Raw genomic sequence first — 23,149 nt, 5'->3', positions numbered from 1 at the left:
CATTGGCAAAGAGAAATTTTACCATTTAGTTATATTTTCTCTCTCTCTTGACGTTGACACGCACTACCTAGATCCTATCTGTGTATAGTTACGTCATGTATTCTTTTCACGACCATTCATATAATATTTCTATTACATATCTAATACACTCCTATTATATTTAATTAACAGACCACATCTAATACATTTACATTTATACAATACATTTAATTTATATAATATTTTTATATATTTGATTTTTTATTCCATTTTATTCAAATAGAATTCAAATTTATATTTGTTTAGAATTTATTCAAAAATATAATTTAGAATGATTTACTATTATTATTACTATTGAAACAACACAAAACATAAACTTGATTTGAATGATAGAATTAAAGACTATAAAAACTTTGACAAAATGACAAAGAAAAATAAAAAAATCAAAAGAAAATGAATCAAAATGAAATTGGTATTATCCTTGTTGAAAAAAAATTCAAAAACCTGATATGAGGGATAAAAACGTAAACCATAAAAAACTTCGACAAAAGAGCAAAGAAAAAAAAATAAAGAATCAAAAGTAGAAGGAACAGATTGAAAAACTTACATCTACAAATTAGAATTGAAGGATTAAATTGAAAACAAGTAAAACTTTAACAAAAGGGAAAATAAAAATAAATAAAAAATCATAACTAAAAGGACTGAACCTGAAACACCACCACCAACAAGGACCGAGGTTGATTTTCTTGGGTATGAGAGAGAAATGAAAGGAGGAAACGAAAGGGCCATCAATGACAAATCGTTCACCTTTAGATGTCACGTGCTACTAATAAAAGAAGAGCTACTAATAAAGAAAGAAGACACAAAAGAGAACCAAATGAGACAACATAAACTCATCCTACACCATCAGGAGACACCGCAAGTGCTGCTCAAAGTGGGCGATGTCTCCCACGCGCCAACAACTTTTTGCATTTAAAAATCACAAATAAAATGGTAAATCATGTTACAACACTCAACCAAACCAATAATAATAATAATGATGATGATGATGATGATGTGAGAAAAAGACACCAGTACCCTTGTTTCAATGACATAATTTTTTTGTCCTTAAGGTCATATACGTAATTTTATTGTATTCTAAAAAAGAAAAAGACAACAACACCCCTGCCGTACAATGTTAGTTTTTTTTTTTTTTTATCCTAGGGGTATTTTGGTTTCTTTTTATTGTCCATAAATATATTGAATATAAAAAATACCCCAAACAAATCTATAATGACCAGTGTATCGTATGAAAAGATAAAAATGCCTTGGTTAAAAAATGACAATTTTTCCCGAGAAGAACAAAAAGGTCACCACGCTGTAGCGATGAATAGAAAAATATGTAGTATGCTACAATGTCTATGCCTTCTATTTTATTTGTTTTGTGGTTTTTATATAAAAAATATTGATTTAATATTTTTTAATCATTTTAATTTCTTGTTATTAAAAATAAAAAAAAACAATATCTCAAATCAATTATAGTTACCTCACCCAAACCGTGGTACAGACGTAAAAGGAAGATAAGTTTAACAAAGTCATGACACCTAGATTGTTCAAGTCAACATCCGCCCAAAAACACAAAGAATTAATTTAAAAAAAAAACCCACAGAAGATGATGACAGCATCTGATAATGTTGCCACGCTCGCATTCTCGCCGCCGTCTCAGCACATAGAATTCACTTAACCGGTTTTTAAACAGTTAGTTTCGGTCTGTTGTTTTATTTTTTAAAATATTTTTTATTTAAAAATAATTAAAATAATATTGTTTATTATTTAAAATTTATTTTTAATATTAACACTTTAAAATAATTTACAAACACAAAAAAAATATTAATTTGAGGTAAAGAAAAAATTAATTTTATTTTTTTTAAAATAACTTTTAAAATACAAAAACAATTGAATACATTCTTAAAACTATATTAATACTCCCCCGAAAAAGAAGAATCAATTCTTAATAAGTTTATTGACTTTTCCATTTCCTGTTTACATCCCACACTTCACCAAATCCATTGTTCGAAGAGTTTTTCTATTTTAGTCCTAACTTTTTAAGTTAGTATATGATTAATTTGAAAAATTCACCAATCACGTTGCAGTATAAAAAAAATTAGTATTTTAAGAATAATTATAAAATTTAATCTAGCTTGACGGGTCACCCAAGCTTAATTTTAATCTGAATTGTTTTATTTTATTTTTTTAATAAAATAATATTGTTTAAATTATTTATTAAAAATAAAATTTAAGCTGACTCGTTATTTTATAAATCATCTCATTCAAATTGTGCTCAAGTGTTCAATTTTCGACTTAGATTTTATAATTATAATTTTAAAACTTGATTTGTAAATTAAAATTAATTTAAAAAAGAAAATAAAAAATAAAAATAAAAATCAACATTGGATTTCGCTGGGTTAACTATAAATCACATCATCAACTAATATTTTCGATGGAATTAGTTGGATTTTTTATGATCACCTTATCATAATAGTTCCTTGACCCTTGCGTACACGACCACCAGTTTAAATTTGGTAAAAGTCATTTTTAAAAATATTTTTTTTATTTTGAAATATATTTAAATAATATTTTTTAAAATTTATTTTTGATATTAATATATTAAAATAATTTAAAAATATATAATTTAAAAATAAAATAAATTATTCTTTTAAAATACGATTGTACAGAAAACATCGTTTGCCAGCCCGCAGTAACAGAGAACCACTGTCTATTATTTCGCATCTTCACCTATATAACGGTGAGTCCTCTTTTGCCCCTAAACCTTCCAGAATATCAAGCTCCGAGTCATGGCCAACGAGTTAGATGGGTTCAATTTCGAGCAGAGACATGGCAAAGCTAGAGTGAGAGTTGCAAGGGTTTGGAGGAACAAATCAGATCATATTCATTCCATGGTGGAATGGGGTGTTAGCATCATCCTGTTATCTGATTGTGTCAACTCCTATGTTCGTGATGATAACTCTGATATCGTTGCCACTGATACCATGAAAAACACTGTACATCTTCTCACCCAGAATTTCTTTTTTTTTTTAGATTCAGATTTGTTTTTGGTTTATCAGTGATGTAAAGATAAGTAACTTCATCTTGATTGTTAGCTAGTTAACCTAGTTTGCCTCTTTGTGTAAGATGTCCTTTTCTTTTGTCATCAAGTCAGCAACTTTTTTTTTTTTTTCTATTTTTGTTTCTTGTTTTTGGGTTTTTAAGGATTTTGTTAAAGGCTTGGATGGCTTGATTTGAGTTAGGGAATGGATCCCTTCAAGATGCATGTGTTCTTATGCCTGATTTAAGTGGTAAGGATGCATGGAATTACTTAGGTTAGTGATATGATTTATGATATTTGAGCATCTAAATTTGGATTGTGATTTATGAAGCAATAATGCTTTGTTGTGGCTCTATGATCTAGTGTAGGAAACTCTTTTTAGCTTCTCAAAGCGATGGTTACTTTGTGTGTAAAATCATCGTTATAAATCAGGAGACGTGTTATGAAAGCTTTTCTTGTGATATTACTGGCAGTTCTTGTTTATCAAACAGCAATTGAAGTTTGGTTGTAATCATTTTAAAGGTTACCTGTAACGCAGGTATATGTGAAAGCAAAGGAATGTTCAGAACAGCTTTCGGCAGAGAACTTTGCGATTCTGCTTGCTAGGCACTTCACATCATTTTACAAACAGGTAATTACTTTTGCAATTGAGATTGTTACTGTTGAAAACACGGGGATAAGGAACTGCTGAGTTACGCCACTAGCATTTGAAGGCTCCTAAACTTGATTTCTCAAGTCTTGTTGTTAAGAGCTTGGTTTTGTTCTATACAGTTAGAGGATGAACCTGGAACAGCTTCTTATATTTAATTCTCATGCATGAATCCTTTCTCATGGTTTTGTCTTGTAATGATGTTTAGTTATTTGATTAATGCAGACCTCTTCTTCTCTTTTGAACATTTTGTAGGTAACTACTGCTATTGTAAAGATAGTGGAGAAGCCGTGGGAGCGTGTGCACATAAATGGGCAGCCACACGAACATGGTAATTCCAGAGCCTCTAGGTTAGAACATTATTGTGAATTTATGAAAGCAAGTACATCATTTCTAAACTTCTCAGAAAACAATCAAAATGGAATGCATCTTGACATATCTTCACGGATATAATTCGCTCCTCCCTTTTCATTTCAAGATCCTCTGATTTTTGGGAACTTAAAGAAATATGTATTGGTTTGAATTGAGTTATTAATTCTACTCTTCTGAAGGTTTCAAACTTGGATCTGAGAAGCATACAGCTGAGGTAACAGTACAGAAGTCTGGTGTTCTAAAGCTGACTTCTGGTATAGAAGGATTGTCCGTGCTGAAGACAACCATGGTAAAGTAACCTCTATTTGATCTTTTCTGAATGAGCACTCAGAATTTCTTCAAAGCTGAGAAAAAACCGTTTATTTGATGTCCTTTTGGTGTTTATGCTACGAACAGTCTGGTTTTGAAGGGTTTATTAGGGATCAGTATACAGCTCTGCCTGAAACTCGAGAGAGGATGCTGGCAACAGAAGTCACTGCATTGTGGAGGCAAGTTTTTCCAATTTCTTTAATAATTTGATCTAGGAGAATTGCTGGTATATGTCGATGGATGATAAATGTTCTTGACAGACCCCTTCGCTCTATTTGGTTACAGTTAAGTAATAGTATGTTGACCTTTTGAGCGTCAAGTCAGGCATATTTCTGACTGTCTACGCAGGTATTCCTATGAATCTGCATCTAGCATCCCCAAGAACCCACTATACTTTACAGAGAGATATTTGGATGTGAAAAAATCTTTGGCCAACACTTTCTTTGGTCCTCCTAAGGAAGGCGTATACAGTGCATCTGTTCAAAGGACTCTTTTTCAAATGGCAAAGGCTGTACTCAACAGGTCCCTCTCTTCTTAATCACATTCAAACTCATTATCGACACACTCGTCGACATGAATAGCTTCTTATATTGCGATCTCTGCAGATTTCCTGACATATCATCCATCCAACTAAAAATGCCAAATATCCATTTCCTACCGGTTAACATATCAAGCAAGGAAAACACCATTGTGAAGGTAGAACTCTAGGTTCCTTGATGATTGGAGTATATCATGTTTGAGTTTCTTACAGCATGAAAATCACGTCAGTTTGAACTTAAAGATAAATTTGTTCGCTGAATAATCGAACTAACAACAATGATGTCCATGATGAATCCTGCAGTTTAATGATGATGTTTTTCTACCTACCGACGAGCCACATGGTTCAATAGAAGCAAGCTTGAGCCGCTTCTGGTCAAAGATGTAGAAGCTTTTCTACATACGTACTGATACCCTGGCCATTGTCTTTCTGCCTGCATCAAAAGCTGTTCAGTTTCTGTATTTCCAAAATAATGTGTATAACCTGAACCAAAAAAAACAGAAGAATAAACAGTGGGAACTAAAATCCATTTTAAGATACGTGACATGTAGAATCCGTTTGGCAACGCGTTTCTTCAAAAACGCACTGAAAATAAAAAACATGGGTCCCACCATTTAAATGCGGCAGACCACAATTTTGCCGAAGCAGTAAAATCCTGCTTTTGTTTGAGAGTTTCAACATGTGGTAGGCACACTGTTTAGTGAATTGCACTGTGCACAATTTAGTTTTTTTTTTTTTTTTTTTTTAAGTCTGTTAATTTTTTTAAGAGTTTTTTTTTGAAAAAAAAATTAGTTTAGAGTAAATTAAATACACACGCATTGTGATGTGAAATTTTTTTTTTTTTGAAAAACTAGTATAGAGTAAATTAAATTCACTCGCACTGTAATATTAATTTTATACCTGATAATATTTTATCTGATTTTATTACACGCTCACAAAGTTATGAAAACTGTAGTTTTTATCGGATGAATTTTGTATGTAATGAAATTATAAATAGTTTAATAGAATAATAAAAAATATTTTATATCAAGTATTATTTATTTCATGATGTAATAAGAGTAGTTAATTCTATAATATTTAAATTTAAAACCATCAATATTAATATATATATTTTAAAATTATTTTATAACCTCAATTTCAAAAGCATTTTTAACCAAACACATTAAACTATTTTTTCTTTAATCTCAATTTCAACCACAGTTTTAACCAAACATCTATTTTTTCAAACCAATTTCAATTAAAAGTATTTTTTATAAAACAATTTTTTTTAAACCACAACCACAATAGCTACCACAATACCAAACAAACTCGTAATGTAATGTACCCTTAATGATTATGTTAATATCTTGTGGTACAGGAGATTTTACTTTAGCTTAACACATTCTAATTGCTGAAATGCGTCCCTTTTCAAGCATAATCAAAAGCCGTGGGAGGCTGCGGGGGGCTCACACATTCAAGCACCCACCAGCATGTGTGGGGCACATACCTCTCAAATTGGACAGCCCCTTTGAAACAAATCCTCCAGTAGTGCCCAATTATTTGTGAACACCAACAAATGTTCTTTGGATGCCATGCCATTTCCAAAGCAACATAACATTACGGCTGTTTATTTGCCGGAAAATAAGTTTTTGTTTTTAAAATAGTTTTTATAAAAAGTTAATTATTCTTATGAAAAATAATCAAAAAATATTTTTTTTGTGTTTTACCATGTCATGAAAAATAAACTGAAAAATAATTAATGTTTAATTTTTTAAAATAATTTATTAAAAGAATAAGAATTAAATATAATAAAAAAAATAAAGAATGCTGAAATTAAAAAAAATCTAATCTTATAAATTATTTCAAGTAAAATAAATAACAATAAAAAAAATAAAGATCAAATATGACAAATAAAAAAATTGAAAGATAATGAAATTAAAAAAATAAATTTAATTTTATAAATTATTTTAAATAAAATAAATAACAATAAAAAAATTGGGATCAAATATGATAGATAAAAAATTTTAAATAAAAAAATAATAAGATAAAAACAAATAACAATAAAAAGAATGAGGACTAAAGTTGTTTAAAAGTTTAAATTAAATCAAATTCTAAAAAATAAAATTAAAAAAAATCAAAATAAAATATATAGCAATAAAAAAATTAAGAATTAAATTTGATATAATTAACAAATAATAATATATTTTTTATTTTCTCACCGTTTTTGAAAAGTATATTCGTTTAAATTAAAAAGAAAATACTTTTTTTGAAAATCAATTCAATTTTTTTTGGTTGAAAAATATTTTTTATTAAGTAACTTTTAATAGACAAACACAATAAACTTTTAAAAATAACTTTTAAAAAACCACTTTCTATTGAATAAAGAGAGCATAAGAGTAGATTTACATTTAGCTATGTTCCTCTATGAAATACACACACACATAGTTTTTACTTTTACTTTTTAGAGCTCTAAATTTCACATTAGTCAACTACCATGGATTCCCTTGAAAACAACCATCCACGGCCAACAAGAAGACCAAAACCCTTCAAACCCTACTGTTCATCAGTCCTCATCCTCTTTTCAGCAATCTCATTAAGTTCCACCAAGACAAGACACTGCTTCACACCTAAAATCAACACTCACATCAAAATCAAACCCTACTTATTTTAAGTAACACTTATGGTTTCTTTATTCAAACCAAAACCCATCTACCAAATCACATTTCCTTGCCCTCTCACTGTGTTTTATGGATGGCACCTTTTCTTTCAGGTGGCGGGTATAGCTCAGAAGCCCGTTCTTATATTTTAGTTCTTAATGAAAACATGAAAAGGGACAAGTTTAAGCTGAGTATTGAGCAGCATGATGATTTAGAATCTTTGGAGTTTTAGAACTTGGCCATTAACCTTTATCAAACTGAACGTAGAGTAAATGAGACTATTGTGATATGTCATAGTAAACCTGGTGCTTGGTACCCACCATTGTTTCAAACCATGCCTTGTCCACCAACTGGTTACAAAAATCTCAACTTTGTTATTGGTAGAACCATGTTTGAGACTGATAGAGTTAATGCTGAGCATGTTAAGAGATGTTACAGAATGGATTGTGTTTGGGTTCCTACTGATTTTCGTGTCTCTACATTTGTGAAAAGTGGGTTGATCCATCTAAGGTTGTTAAAGTTGTTCAGGCTGTTGATGCTGAGTTCTTTGATCCTTTAAAGTGTGAGCCTTTGGATCAATAGGGAATTTGGTTTTAGGTTCAAGAAAGAAGGATTCGGATTCGAAGACGGAGTTTGTGTTTTTGAGTGTGTTTAAGTGGGAGTATAGGAAAGGATGGGATGTATTGTTGAAAGCATATTTGAAAGAGTTTTCTAGAATTCATGGGATTGCTTCTATTTGTGTGATTGATACTCATATAGCTCAGGTTGATTTGCCAATAATGTATAAGGCTGCCCATGCATTTGTTCTTCCTTCAAGAGGGGAAGTCTGGTTGAAGCATCTGGTTGAGGCCATGTCGATGTCTTTGAAAGTTATCACGACGAATTGGTCTGGACCAACAGAGTATTTGACAGAGGAGAATAGCTATCCATTGCCAGTGGATAGAATGAGTTAAGTTATAGAAGGGCCATTTGAAGGGCATCTTTGGGCTGAAACCTCTATTGATAAGCTACAACTTTTGACGAGGAACGTAATAACTAATGTTGAGGAAGCTAATATAAGGGGAAGGCGAGCAAGGGAAGACATGATTAGAAGGTTTTCTCCTCGGATTGTTGCAGGTGTTGTCACAGATGTAATAGAAAATCTACTTGATCGGATGATTTGAGAGTTCTGCTTCTTTTTGTCCATGGAGTTCATATATGGTGTGGATTGGCTGTGAAAGTGTTATCATTTACTAATCATGTCTCAATACGGTACAACATCTTTGTAAATGATGGGAGATCACGTATTTCGCAAGTCTGATAGATGTTTGAACATCTGCACCACTTCCGTTCCGATGCATTCTTGTTTATTTTCAAATGATTCTGTCATTATACAGAGGAATTATGCAAATATGTTCGAGACTAAAGTTTCAGGGTTTTAAGCTTCCGCTGGGTTGCTTCTGTTGTTGAGCATGGTAGCTGGAAACAGTATAGTGCTTAGAGTTGATAATCTATGAGCAGAACAATTTAAATTACACTGTGGAACCTCTCTACATTCCTAGACACAGCTTTGTATATTGTTTCATGAGCTTCCATTAAGGATAGGAAAATCTGTTGGGGAAGAAATGATCCCAAGTGCCTACTATGTCAGGAAGTTCATGGGAGTAGAATTTTTTTATAGCACTAAACTATCTGGAAGCAAATGCTTGATCTCTGTAATTCAGGAAGACAGGTGGATGATTGGCTAACAAAATTTGAATGTGCCCATTGGAACTTGCAGTAAAGAACTTCCCTTCAACTCTTTAAAGAATTTCCAGGTTCTTTTTACAAGATTTAGAGGAAAAAAAGCCTCTTTTACAATATTCTTCAGAGAACTCTAACTTCAATAGCATGGTTCAGAGTATCATATTTTCAGCAGGTATCATTTTAGCAGCGTTGTCTGCATAAAAAGCTTTGGCTTAGTCCCATTTAGGAATATCTATTCTAATCGTGTTCTCCTATTATATCTGTCATTACTTGTCAGATTTCTCTTGAAAAGCTTGCTGTTTTCCTTTTCTTTTACTTTTTTTCGTGCTTTCAGATATTTTAATCCATTTTCCTGCTGTAATGAATCCTGGAGACATGAATACAGGCTCCTTCTCAGGTTTCTCTGTGTCAACACCCAATAGACCAATCTCCTTTTCATTCCCTGTGAGTTTAAGGAGAAACCTGTGTTTTTGCAGCAGCAAAATGTGATTGATCTGGATGTAGAATGAGCCAGGAAAATCAAACCAGGTCATTAGCACCAAAAGTACTTAGCCAAGGTTAGATTGGTTCAGGCATGTAACCAACCTTAATGGCCTAGACCGTATAGAATATTTTCTTCTCTAACAACCCTAGCATGTATTTTTTGAAAGGAAAAATCTGGACATACAAATTGATGTGATTTATAAAATCATTACATCTAATGTGATGGTATTTAGAAGATTTTTCGGTATAATATTTCTATTTGTGTCGCCTTACTGTTTTGCAATGAAATAGGCAAAAAACGAGGAGGATATATAGGAAGGGAAAAAGGAGAGGGGGAAATCACTTCCTAATTTCCTAAATGGCAACACATAGAAATCTTTTACAAGCTCTAGGAGGTCTTGCCTTTGGTTTATTACAAAAAAAGAACACAACAGCATCCTTCCCTCCGAGGAATCTTCTCTTCCTCACAATTCTCACCATCCTCTCCTTCCCTGTTGTCTATCAATCATCAATATTTGTTTCTTTCAAACCTTATCTTAACCAGCCCCAACAATGGCAGCTCCTGCTCTTCTCCCCTGAACACCACCAACCCTTGACTTCCCCAAAACCCACCTTCCCCGGTTCAGGACAGGATGGCCTCCTGCACCTTTATTCTCCCCCTTGGCCTCCTGTCTTTCATCATCGTAGCCAACACAGTATCATCATTACCCTCCTCTTCTGGAGGAATCCGCCTCGGTGTTATCCGAAAACCATCTGCTGATGTCCCTGTCTTCAGAGAGGCTCCAGCTTTTCGTAATGGGGATTCCTGTGGGCCACTTAGAATCCACATTGTCATGACTCTTGATGCCAATTACCTTAGAGGCACCATGGCTGCTATTTTCTCTATCCTTCGACATTCTACTTGCCCTGAAAACATGGAGTTCCATTTTCTCTGGGCACGTTTTGACCGTGAGGTCTTCTCTAGCATCAAATCCACCTTCCCTTACCTTAACTTCAAATTTTACCGGTTTGACTCCAACCGTGTTCGCGGAAAGATCTCTAAATCCATCCGTCAATCCCTGGACCAACCTTTAAACTATGCTAGAATTTACCTTGCTGACATTATCCCATCCAACGTTAAACGTGTTATTTATCTTGACTCTGATCTTCTTCTTGTTGATGATATTGCAAAATTGTGGGAGGTTGATTTAGAGGACAGGGTTTTGGCAGCTCCGGAATATTGTCATGCAAATTTCACCTACTATTTCTCCAACCTATTTTGGCTCGATCCTGTTTTGGCCAGGACTTTTCATGGAAGAAGGCCTTGTTATTTTAACACTGGAGTTATGGTTGTGGATGTGGAAAAGTGGAGGCAAGTACAGCTTACACAAAAGGTTGAAGGGTGGATGACAGTGCAAAAGCAGAAGAGAATCTACCACTTGGGTTCATTGCCGCCATTTCTATTGGTTTTGGCTGGGAACATAAAAGGGGTTGATCATCGATGGAACCAGCATGGGTTAGGGGGTGACAACATGGAAGGAAAGTGTAGAAGTCTGCACCCAGGACCTATTAGTTTGCTTCATTGGAGTGGGAAAGGGAAACCTTGGTTACGGCTTGACTCGAGGAAACCTTGCATTGTGGATCATCTTTGGGCTCCATACGATCTTTATCGCTCATCGTTGCATGTTCTTGAAGAATGAGGATGGAGACACTTTTGGAAAAGGAAGGGATTGGTGGTTTAGGAGAGCACACATTAATGGCTGACAAACCAAAGTTTTAAAAGAGCTTGTAAAAAATATTTTTTTTCTTCCCGTTCTTTCGTATCCTCTTTTATTTTACTTTAAAAAACATTAGAAATACAAACATTTTTCACTTTTCTGTCGAGATCGTCTGACGAAAAACCCTGACGAAAGCTCTGTTGTAAGAGGCGGAAAAGAGAATCCATAAGGGTTTGAATGTTTTGACTCTACTACTGCTTACCAGCATGGACTCTTGAAGCTATCTTCATCAATCGATTCCATTGCATATAGCTTGAGGCAAGATCTTGAGTTCCTTGTGAAATGGACAATCACACGATGATGGAGGCTGTGCAAAATTTTCTGTGTCCCTCTAAACAACTTTCTAAATACTACATATTTATTTCTGAATCCAGTTTAGTTTCATTTATTCTTTAGTTTTTTTTTACAACTTGTGAAACCCAGCCCTTCTGTTGTAGAAAGTTTACGATCTCGTCTGCTCAATATAAATTGGTAGATCCACTATGCTTGTCATTACAATGTGTTGTCTTAATCTTGGATTTGGGGAATCGCTGACTTTTTTCGTGCATTGAATTAAACAAGATAATGCATATTAAAAATAAAAAATATAAAAAATATTATTTAATATATTTTTAATTGAAAAATATCTTATTTTACAATATTAAATACACTAAATTTTAATAAAATTTATGATAAAACTGAGTAAAAAACAATAATTTAATTTGAATCAGATTGATACCAAAACAACTTGACCGGAATGAGTAAGTATTTTTTATATAATTATTTTACTTAAAGGATAATAAACATAACTTCAAACTTATATAAATTAAATTTGAAATATATATTTATATTGTATAGATATATATGTAAAATAATTAATTTTTTTAATACAATATGACAGTGTGTGTATATATATAATATTTTATGGATACTTGAAAATTAATGAATATTTTATAAATATATATATATTTTAATAAATAATAAATAAAATATGAATATTAAAAGATATAACCGTGGATATCCTCTGCTATTCCTAATATGTTTAACCAAACATTATTCTAACAAAGCAACATGTTAAAATAAAATCATTACACTTAAGAGGAACTGGCTTATGAACTTTAATGAATCTATAAACACCATGGTGCAAATTCACCTCGAACTGGTCCACCCGTGAAAAGATTAGGGTTTTTATTGGTTCCAGGCTTCTTTTTTTCTTCGGATGAATGCATCTGATTTCTCATTGATATTTGCGGCCACGCTTATGGGATGCCTTGGGAGCACCTCTTCGGGCTCCTCTCTTGCTGGTGTCAAATTTTCACTGATTATGTCCTTACCTTTCCTAGCTCTATCTTCCTCCTTGCTGTCCTGTATGCTGTCAAGCTTTTTTGGACCTTTTTCTCGAGCCATGGTGCTCATATTCGGCTCTGTCTCTTGTTGGGTTTTCCCTCGAGCAGTAATACCATTAGCAGCACCATTCAATTGAACTAGGGGAAGCTCTTCCTTGTCATGGGGTGGCTCAGTGACTTTCTTCCTTTTCTGTATAGCTAGCTTGTCATCAGGGAGCTGACCCTTTCCTGATAAAGAGATGGGAATGCTCTCACCGTTCTTCATTTTCGGCTGATCACCATCATCAGTTCTCTGGCTACCTTTTGTTGATTCATGGGCCGAAAACCCAAGTTTGTCGACAGGCGTCCAATGTTCCAATTCTTCTTCGGTTTGCTTGAAGTGAACCTGAATTTCAGATCCTGAACCAGTATCTTTTGACCTTTCTTGACCCTGATGGTGCAGCTTTTCTTCTCCATTTGTTGTTTTAAGGATCAAGGGTACTTCTTGTTCGCCCACTCCATTCCTCAAAGAGTCATCTACAGATACCTTAGTTGAGCTACGAGGCTGTATCGGCATGGCCTAAAGTGATGCTCTTAAGGGGACAAACAATAAGGTTGTTCATGAAGAAGTTGAAGAGCCTCTGGCAAATTCCAAAGGACTGAAAGTAGTCGTCATTTTTCTGCATTTTTCTGCCAAAAACATTAAAGAAAAAAAGAAGGAACAGCTGTGGATGGTTACTTAAGAGGGGACATGGGGAGACAGTATATGCATATGAACAATTGGTTAACTTGTGTTGTTCTATCCTTGGACAGTAGGGTAACAGAAGGAAGGAATGTGAATTTGATGGAAGCATCCTTTGCTCTTTTAAACTTAAAAAGGGTGTCATTTCTCCGGTAAAAAGCATTGCAAAAGCAGAGAGCAAGAATATCATAGACAAATCTTATTGATTCCATGCATTGCAAAGGGAAATGGAATCCTACTTTGCTTGAAGTTTCTGATATTCCCAACTCAGTAAAGAGCATGATTCACGCGAAACCATAACCTATATCAATATGGGCCACAGCCAGCAAATTTAATTCAAATGCCTAACATCCTTTGGACAGCCTGATAATCTATCTAGTAAGTGGTTAATGTGGTGAAATGGAACTCCATGCAGTTGGCTATGGCTGGTGATTTATTGCAGGAGGCAAAACTGAAGTTGAATTTTTTTTTTATCACATCAACAACCGCAATCAAATCAATGCCAGCTTTTATTTTCCAATTAATCACAAGGAGTATCGATCAGCACCGAATTGGATATGCATCCAAGAGGAATAATTCAAATAATGCTAGCTCATTTAGTCAAGTGGGACACCATGTATATGATAAGCAAAAGTTGATACTTGAACATGAATTCATTGGAAATAGGGAGCAAAAACTGCCAAAACTTCCTTGTATACAGGTTTCTTGAAATCCACCACCTGCATGAAAATGAGAGGTGAAAAGGAACCGATCAATAACAAAATCAGAATACCGAATTTAACTGATTAGAACATATAAGAAATAGCAAGACAGTAACATCTACCCTGTCAATTATTTGTTCTGGTGACATCCATGACCACTCGCCAAACTCAGGTTTTTCTGTGCCATCACCCAATAGATTGATCTCTTCCTCATTCCCAGTGAATTTAAGGAGAAACCTGTTTGTTTGCAGTTGCGAAAATGTGATTAATCTGGATGTAGAAAGAGCCAGGAAATAAACTGGGTTGTTGGTCACTTTTGGCAACAAAAATTACAGCTGTAACAATGTCGACTAAAAGTTCTTGGCCAAGGTTTGATTGGTTCAGACGTGTCAGAGACCACAATGGCCTAGGCAGTGTAGAATTATTCTTACTAAATGTGGGCTATTTATTTGCTCACCACTTCTGTGCTTGACCTTTCCAGTCAGATCCCCATTGATGTTTAAGTTTTTCCCTGACTTCTGGTGGGAAGTCATATGTCAACCAAGAAGGCGTCTGAAAATTCAATCAAGTTAGTAAACCTACCACTGAATGCTCAACAAGAAACAGTAGCCACTCCCTAAGTAATTTGAACAGAAACATGCAGAGTCGGGAATGGATGCAAAGGCTGAAAACAGGAAGTATATTAGCTCCAACAAAGGCATGGTTGATCGATCTGCAGTGACAGCTAATGTGAGAAACAAATACAAATTGCATAGATCTCGAACCGTGTCCATCAATTCTTACAAGGCTATCCCATGGTATAACAATTTACAAAGCAAATCACTAGAGTGCACATTATAATCAAGAATCCAGATTGAGACTAAGCATTCACGATAACTAAATCCACGTCCACTTTCATGAATCAGACCCCCCTCATTCAGAGGCATTGACAACATGGCTGAATAATACTTGGGTGGGAATGTTTTTCTCACTAGATCTTGCTACTGATGATTGCATATCTGTGCAGTGTACAGCACGTGAACAACCATAAGACACCAGGCTTAAGTTTTACTCAAAAAAATCAGTAGTGCCATGGAAGATAACAAGTTTAAACCTAACATGTTGGCTAACAATTAAAAAAAAAAACTTTTAGAAATCTCAAAGCCAGCGTAAATCAGACAAAAAGTTGGTAAATTTCAATAGTTTTTATTAGTTTCAACTTTCAAAGAAGGACTACATTTTCTCCTCCAAAGATTTGCTTAAGATAAGCTAATCAATTCCTCAAGGCTTAAAGACCAAAAAACAGGGAAATAAAAAAGGACATAAAAAGCCAAACCTCAGCAAGGACTTCCGCCGAGCTAACCCCTGTTTCTTCTTTTAGTTCCCTGATAGCTGCAACTTTCGGATCTTCACTCTCATCAATACCACCCTATTTCACAGTCACACAAAACACCATTAACAACCTGCATCCACAAAGAAAATTCTGAAGGGGAAAAAAAAAAAACTAACTTCATATACATTATTGTACCACAAAATAAAATCTTTCACTAATCATTACAATAATATAGACAGCTTCAACTTTCGAACTAACATGACAAATCACTAACATAAGACTCCTGTCAGCATTAATTTGTACAACATAGTTAACTAATATTAAATAATCCTTAACACTGTAATAGACATAACTCTACAATCTTCAATAGATGAAAAGAAAAAACAACTGGGCCATCTTTATTTTCAAAGAAAACTAATCAAACTATACATGGGTTTCAAAAACTAAATAAAACCCATTAAACAAAAAGCAATTCTGAATTTACCTGTGGCATTTGCCAAGCATCAGGTAAATCCAACCTTGAAGCAGCAAAAATCTACAGAGTCCACACACAATAAGATTATAAAGTCATAAGCATGTAAAGAATTATAGCTAAATTTTCACTTAACCAACCTTCTTTGATGGATTGATCAGGCAAATGCCAACATTTTTTCTGTAACCTTCAGAAAGTGATTCCATTGATGATGTACAGCGAGGTCTCGGGCTTCGATGAAGGAGTGGCAGCTTAGTAGATTTAGAGAACTTAGAAGGGTAGTTTGGGAAGCGACGGGTGGATGTATAGAGAACCTGATGCTGGAGAGGACGACGAAGAAGTGTGGGATAAACAGAACGGCAAATGGCCATTTCTTGGGCTTCCATGTTTTTCTTGGGACAGTATATTTATTAATGCGGTAATGGTTATTTAAAAATATATTAAAATAATTTTTTTATTCTTTAAAATTTATTTTTAACATTAAAATATAAAAAAATAAAAAACTCAAGCTATAAATTAGGAGGATTATCAATCTTAGTTAATGATTAAAAAAAAATAAATGAATTTAATAAAAAATAGATTGCCACCGTTGTTATCAAAATTGGTATGAGATTAACTATAAAATGCCTTAATTATTGAATTAACTCGTGGATAATAATTAGCTTATATCAATATTTTTATTAAAATAATTTTATTTTAAATTCTGGAAATTTTTGGTGATATCTAATTGAGTATGATCGAGCCACTAATAACTTGCAGATAATTTCTCGATTATACTTTTACATACACAAATATATGAAACATATATTTTGATATGCTAGTTCTTGAAAAAAATAAGATACAATATGTCATGAATGCATTATTAAAATATAATTCTAACATTTAATTATTTTAGATAATAAATAAATAAATAAATAAAAAGTAACATATAAGTATAAAAAGTAATAAAACCAAGTGCCAGGAAATGATAGCAAGAATGTTCAAATCACTTGTTTCGATCTTCTTCCGTATCTTTAATTAAAGGATGTGTTTATTTTTATGGTAATTTATGTTATTTGTCCAATTATAAAAAAATATTAGGTAATTAAATACTTTTTTTTCTGCACTATATCCTACATATAATTATTTTTCAAATCTTATTTTTATAAAAATTAAAATAAATTATTTTTGGTCACTGCAATTCTTTCCTTTTTTTAATTTTTTTAATTTTAATATATTGATATTAAAATAAAATAAAATCTAAAAAATATTATTTTAATTCATTTTTAATTAAAAATTACTTTACACCCATGATATCAAACACATGAACTATAAGAGTTTATGGCTTTATACTGTCCTATAATAAAATTTGATTAAAATATATTTATTTATTGTGTAATCCTAGTCCAAAAATACCATGTCCATTATGAAATAACAAAAAAAATCCCTTAAAACAACTCATGGTGAATAGAAAGTTATACCATGTTATATATCTATTTTTTTTATTCAATTGCGAGATTTTATTTTTTTAGTTTATTCATTAATCAATATTAAATTATATATTCTTCATATTACTCTGTATATTCATAAAAAAATATATTTTTTCAAATATTGACTTTAAGTTTGAAACAATCATAATCCCTTTTTTCTTCCTTTTTTATTTTGGTACCTTGTTTTTAAATCTTTGTTTTTTCTCAATAAATTTGCTTTAATTGATCATCAATATAAGCCAATAAATTAGGTGTAGTTGATAAAAAATTATAAGGGCAAAAGGAATCATTATGGCAATTCATAATGATTTATTTATATATGAATAGTAGTGTAATGAATAATGCACACCATGCCTTTTACAATATAGTTAATTTGAGATGCCACCAAAAAAGAGAGAAAAAACAAACATTACGGCCCTAAAATCAATGCCATAAAATATTTAAATGTAAGATCCTTAATTAGTACTTATCTTAAAAATATTTTCAACTAGTTTGTTTTATCAATGTCTTAATTCGGCAAAAATCATGACAAGTTATAGAATTTAACTAGTCATTTAACTCATGCTTTACTATGGGTTGTAATTTTTTTTTAAATATCAGATATATAGGTTGCTTTAATATGTTTTTTACAAAAAAAATTCAAAATGTAAATTAAAAATCTATGCAAGCATCTAATTAAATAAATTAATAACCATTTATGTAAATAAAAAATCACTAACAATAACCAAGAAAAAAATAAAAAAAATTAAGATATGAATGCAGATCAAGATATTCAATCACATTAAATGAGACATTTATTTGATTGTGTTTACTGAATTTATTCATTTATATAAATAAAGGATAAATTCACACCCTAAAAAACTCATGACTTAAAAGATAAATACAAATAAAACTAACCGAATAAACTCATGTCATAAAAATATTATCCAAGGCCAAACACATCAGAATTATTTAAAAATAAATATTTTTTATTTAAAAAAATAAACTTCATTTGTATAAAAAAAACTATAGATGAAATAGAATAATATCTTTAAAAATCAAACAGAAACAAAATAATTAAAAAAAACTTATATTCAAAAAAGGCATGTAAAACCTATGACCTATATCTTCAGACCGAAATAAACCCATAAAAAACTTAAAGATAATCACAAAATAAATATTTAAAAAACTAATATAGAACGATAAGATCGTATGAAGCCGAATCCCTAACAAATTAAATATCAAAAGATGAAACTAGAAAAAAAAATCAATTACACAAAAATGATGGTTAAAAAAAATTAAAGAGGGATATAAATTTTCAACTGGAGGGTTAAATTGAATTGAAAATAGCTTTAATAAAAAGAAAAACAAATTAAAAGAATGAGGGTCAAACTGAGAAAAATAAAACAACAAAAAATTGATTGAAGGATGAAATTGAAAATTAGAAAAACTTCAACAAAAGTGCCAAGCAAAAAAAACAAAAAAAAAACCGGACCGAAAAACAAAACATATGAAAAATTGCAATTGAAGAACTAAATTGATAAAAAAATAAGAAATTAAAAAATTGAGGACATAAAAAAAATGATAAATTGTAATTGAAAAGAAAAAAAACTTTTATAAATGGAAAAGGAACAAAATAAGAAATTAAGAGAAAGAAGACTAAAGTTAAAAAGTAAAAAACAAAGAGGACAATGTTGTACATTACCTGTTATGAGAGAGAGAGACAAAAAATCAAACGATTACCGATGACAATTTGACCACTGAAGCTGCTACACGCCACTCTATATAGAAGAGAATACGGTGGTGCATATCTATGGAGACAACGGAAGGCCACTTTTGGCCTGGTGTCACACATGCTGCCTAAATAACACGGATGCTATCCACTAATTGGCGCGTGTTCAACACTCGTCAGCAACTTTTCTCATTTAAAAATTCAAAAACAATATGAAAATACCAAAATGCCTCCCCATGACCTTGACAATTACACAAAATACTCACGTGAAGGCACAAAAATACCCTCAAATGCAAAGCTTATTATTTCTTTATCTTTTTTAAGGTTAAAAATGTATTTTCATTGTACATAAATATTTGAAAACCTCAAAAAAACTCTTATCCAGCAGATTAATAATTTTTTTTAACTTTGGAGGTGAATAAATATATTTATTGTTAAGAAGCTTACGAAATGTCAAGAAAATTCATGATCAATTGTTCTAAATTTTATTGATTTTTGAGATAAAAGAATATTTTTATTGTAATGAAAAATTTAAAAAGACATAAACATCACCATAAAATCATTTAAAGATGAATAGTATAGTAAAAAAGACCAAAACATTCTCAACCTCGAGACTTTATTTTTTCCATTCAAAGAAAACATGATAATTTTACTATAGCGATCCACGTTAAACATGTTTCTTGAGCTACAATAAAACTCCCACGATTTTTAGAGTTTTTGGCAATGAGTGAGTGAGCACGAGTCACTCACCCTGGAATTCAATGAAATCACATTGCCTTTTTAAGATACTGTCACCCCTAAATATAAATAGAGAGATAAAGATCCCTTTTCCACCACCAAGTTGCCAGTACTGATCATCACCCTTCATTTCATGCAACCAATTGGCGGTTACGCCTCTCCTTGACACCTCTTCTACCCTTGCAAGCCACCTCTCTTTCTTTCCTCTTCTTCAATATTTGATTCTTCCCAAGAATCAAGTCCTTTATTTTCCTAGCCCTTACAGCCACGGTACCGATTAGCATGGCGGACTTTCCTCCAAACCTTGAAGATGGAGAGTCATGGCTGCCTTCTGATGTTTTTCTTGAAATTATATCGACAACAAATGCTAGCAAGGTTAAGAACAACGACAAGAATCTTCTTGTTCGTGATCATCCCACCTTAAAATCTTCTGCCAATGTTGCACCAGAAATTCAGGTCAATTTCTCAATCTCTCCATGCCTTGTTCTATGTATCTTTTCATGTTTTTTTTTCCCCTTTATTTTTTTGATGTTTCCATGTTAGCTCTTGTCTAGATTCATTCTCACATGTACTTGCCACTACGACCACTCTCTTTAATCACTTTAATCAACAGATTTTCTCGTTTGATTATGGCTTTAAGTTCTTTTCCTTTGTTTTCTTGATCCCTAAGGTAATGTTATATATATATATATATAGTATTAATTTTCTTTGCCCTGAATATATCATTTTCCGGGAAATCCCTAAGGTAATGCTGAGGATTTTTCACGTGAATCAATTTTGTTGTTAGTGACATGTTGACAGATATTACATGTGCTAGCTAACCTAAGTTGTCATTACCAAATATATAACTGCAGCTATGTGACGCTTTGGGTGGTTTCAAGCCAAATGTCGAAAGCCCTATTGGCACAAGAGTTCCAAGTGTTAACCATGGCTACCATCCATGCTGGAACCATGGATTTGAAGTTGTATCTGGACCCTTTAACACATGCGATTCAAAGATCATGACACCAACTCATAATCAAACTGAAGTAAATCCTTATGATCGATCCTCTCAACATTATATATCTCTTGTTTCCTTTTTATGAAATTTACAGATTGATTAAAGGGTTTTCACTAATGGTCTGATAATTAGGGTTTCAAAAGCAGAAACGCCATGTTTGTTTATAGAAAATCAGAAGGCACGGGGGTTTTCCTCCCTCGTTTTAACAAACCATTCTCGAAGGGAAGTGGTGTGTTGCCCAGAGGGACGGGGGTGTTCCTTAATCATCAAGTTATGGACAAAGACAAATATGGTAAGTTACGAAATCTTTTTTATTTTTACAAAAATTATACGTGTTTTGGCTGTATTTAGATTTTTATTTTATTTTAATTTATTTCTTGCTGGCACTTTTCTATTTTGGGCCTATCTAGTGATTACACTTTTTGTAGTTTAGCACTAGACTTGGAACTGCCTAATTAATCATTTTCAAAAGAAGGATTTGCATTTAATAATTGTGGGATATTTCACCATTATATAGACTATAGTCTCATTTAAGGTAATGTTTTGTTTCTTTCGCAAAATAGAGAAGAGATAATTCCTTTCTTAATTAAAATTATAAAAATTTATTTAAAAATATCACAAGAATTTATTTATGTTTTTATCTTTATTTCTTTAATTAAATACATTTATATCTCTTCTATATTTATACATTCGCTGTAACCTAAATATTTTTTAGAACAACATGATTTAATTACAAGTTTACAACTCTAAATTAAACCCTCATGGGTTACCTTAATTAATTATGGGAGAATAGCATCGTGGAGACCATGTTAGTTGACTTAATTTTGTGTATAAAACGAGTGCATTAAATTTTGATAGATTATAATTAATGAGATGGGTCTTTCAAGATTTAATTTCTCATTAATTAAATCATTCATCGAACTGTATCAGTGTATTGGGGTGCCGAATTCACACCATCTTGCTTTAATTAATTATTAAAGGTGATTAACGATTAGTAGAATCATTAAAAAAATGCTGGTACCATGAATTATTAGATGATTTGAATAATTTAATTTAATTTAATGTTCATTCAATGAAAGTGGTTGATGTACATAAATTAACGAGTCCACTCAAAATAATTGCATGCATTAGGTATTCATGAAAAATGAAAAATAACAAGAAAAAACTCCACTAATATAATGGCCACTGGAGATTTACATGATCATTAATTTCAGGTCTTGTGAGATTAGTCGAGATGCGTGCAAAAACATTAATAAAATTTTTTGAAAAATAACAAGAAAAAACTCTATTAGGATTTAAAATTCGATAATAAACTCTACTAATCTAATGATTTATACTTATATGCAAACACATGTACATGTCTTTAACTATATTCATGGGATGAAAGGAGAAATAATCAATGTTTATTTTAATTTTTTTGTTCCTCCGGCTCCGGGTGATGAAAATAATGTTGAAGGGTACGAGAAGAAAGAATTTGGGAAGGAGGGATCCGAGGAAAATGAGAGACACGACTCTCGATTCACATATGATCATCAAATATGTTTGCCTCGACATGTTCAGCTCCCTACATTATACTAGCTTCTTTCTTATGTAAAATTATAATAAAATATAAATGTAATAAGATTTTAGAATTTTCATGCCTTGCGGTTAATTCTCTCTGTTTTTTTTATTTGTTCGTCGTTGATTTCAAGAAGCATGGATATATCAAAACTAGCACTAGCAAAAGTTTGAAGATTAAAATTTATTTTTCAAATTATTTATTTTTCAATTAGATTTTTACATTAAAGATTGAGTCGATCTTGTAGCTAATAACGTTCAGCTTTCAAATTAAGTTTGAAGTTATTAAACCCAATTTAATCTAAGATTAAATTCATGCATGAATTAAATTAGTTAACTTGTGTAAAGTGTTACTTCAATTTTTTTAAATAAAATAATATTATTTTAATTTTCTTTTTAAATCAAATAGAATTCAATCATAAATTAACCCGTTAAAATTTTCAAATTAACCAAGCCAATCATACAAATTTCAAGTGGACCCAGTAAGCTATATTTTACAGACATTTAATTATTTCAACTTTCAACTAAACATTATGAAGGCAATTTGAGGGAAAACTGTCATGATAATTATTTATTTTAATCAAATCATCACACCAATTATGTTTTCCAT

At 31.9% G+C, this 23,149-nt stretch overlaps 4 protein-coding genes and 1 pseudogene across 4 annotated transcripts; 4 read left to right on the top strand and 1 right to left on the bottom strand.

Annotated features, from left to right (window-relative positions):
- Positions 1 to 2,722: 2,722 nt before the first annotated feature.
- LOC7491607 (uricase-2 isozyme 1) lies at positions 2,723 to 5,558 on the top strand. Its single transcript, XM_002315383.4, has 8 exons — positions 2,723 to 3,020; positions 3,603 to 3,695; positions 3,969 to 4,044; positions 4,265 to 4,374; positions 4,482 to 4,573; positions 4,743 to 4,916; positions 5,000 to 5,090; positions 5,236 to 5,558. Exons 1-8 carry the CDS (start codon positions 2,814 to 2,816, stop codon positions 5,317 to 5,319), a joined length of 927 nt encoding a protein of 308 aa, XP_002315419.2. The 5' UTR covers positions 2,723 to 2,813; the 3' UTR covers positions 5,320 to 5,558.
- Positions 5,559 to 7,152: 1,594 nt separating this feature from the next.
- Positions 7,153 to 9,357, top strand: LOC18102784 (uncharacterized; annotated as a pseudogene).
- A 141-nt stretch (positions 9,358 to 9,498) lies between these two features.
- On the top strand, positions 9,499 to 12,025 carry LOC7469520 (probable galacturonosyltransferase-like 4). The gene has a single exon (XM_002315384.3). It carries the CDS (start codon positions 10,409 to 10,411, stop codon positions 11,453 to 11,455), a length of 1,047 nt encoding a protein of 348 aa, XP_002315420.1. The 5' UTR covers positions 9,499 to 10,408; the 3' UTR covers positions 11,456 to 12,025.
- Positions 12,026 to 14,070: 2,045 nt separating this feature from the next.
- LOC7491608 (nudix hydrolase 26, chloroplastic) lies at positions 14,071 to 16,466 on the bottom strand. Its single transcript, XM_002316448.4, has 6 exons — positions 16,205 to 16,466; positions 16,077 to 16,127; positions 15,596 to 15,688; positions 14,738 to 14,832; positions 14,403 to 14,517; positions 14,071 to 14,298 (listed from the first exon to the last, which is right to left on the bottom strand). The coding sequence occupies exons 1-6, from the start codon at positions 16,448 to 16,450 to the stop codon at positions 14,233 to 14,235; spliced, it is 666 nt and encodes a 221-aa protein (XP_002316484.2). The 5' UTR covers positions 16,451 to 16,466; the 3' UTR covers positions 14,071 to 14,232.
- Positions 16,467 to 20,087: 3,621 nt separating this feature from the next.
- LOC7491609 (uncharacterized) lies at positions 20,088 to 22,768 on the top strand. The gene is made up of 4 exons (XM_024609457.2): positions 20,088 to 20,438; positions 20,837 to 21,010; positions 21,115 to 21,274; positions 22,439 to 22,768. The coding sequence occupies exons 1-4, from the start codon at positions 20,265 to 20,267 to the stop codon at positions 22,558 to 22,560; spliced, it is 630 nt and encodes a 209-aa protein (XP_024465225.2). The 5' UTR covers positions 20,088 to 20,264; the 3' UTR covers positions 22,561 to 22,768.
- Positions 22,769 to 23,149: the final 381 nt, after the last annotated feature.

The sequence above is a fragment of the Populus trichocarpa genome, chromosome 10, assembly GCF_000002775.5.
Source record: "Populus trichocarpa isolate Nisqually-1 chromosome 10, P.trichocarpa_v4.1, whole genome shotgun sequence".
In the NCBI taxonomy this organism is placed as follows: domain Eukaryota; kingdom Viridiplantae; phylum Streptophyta; class Magnoliopsida; order Malpighiales; family Salicaceae; genus Populus; species Populus trichocarpa.
This window is presented reverse-complemented; position numbering and strand designations above follow the sequence as displayed.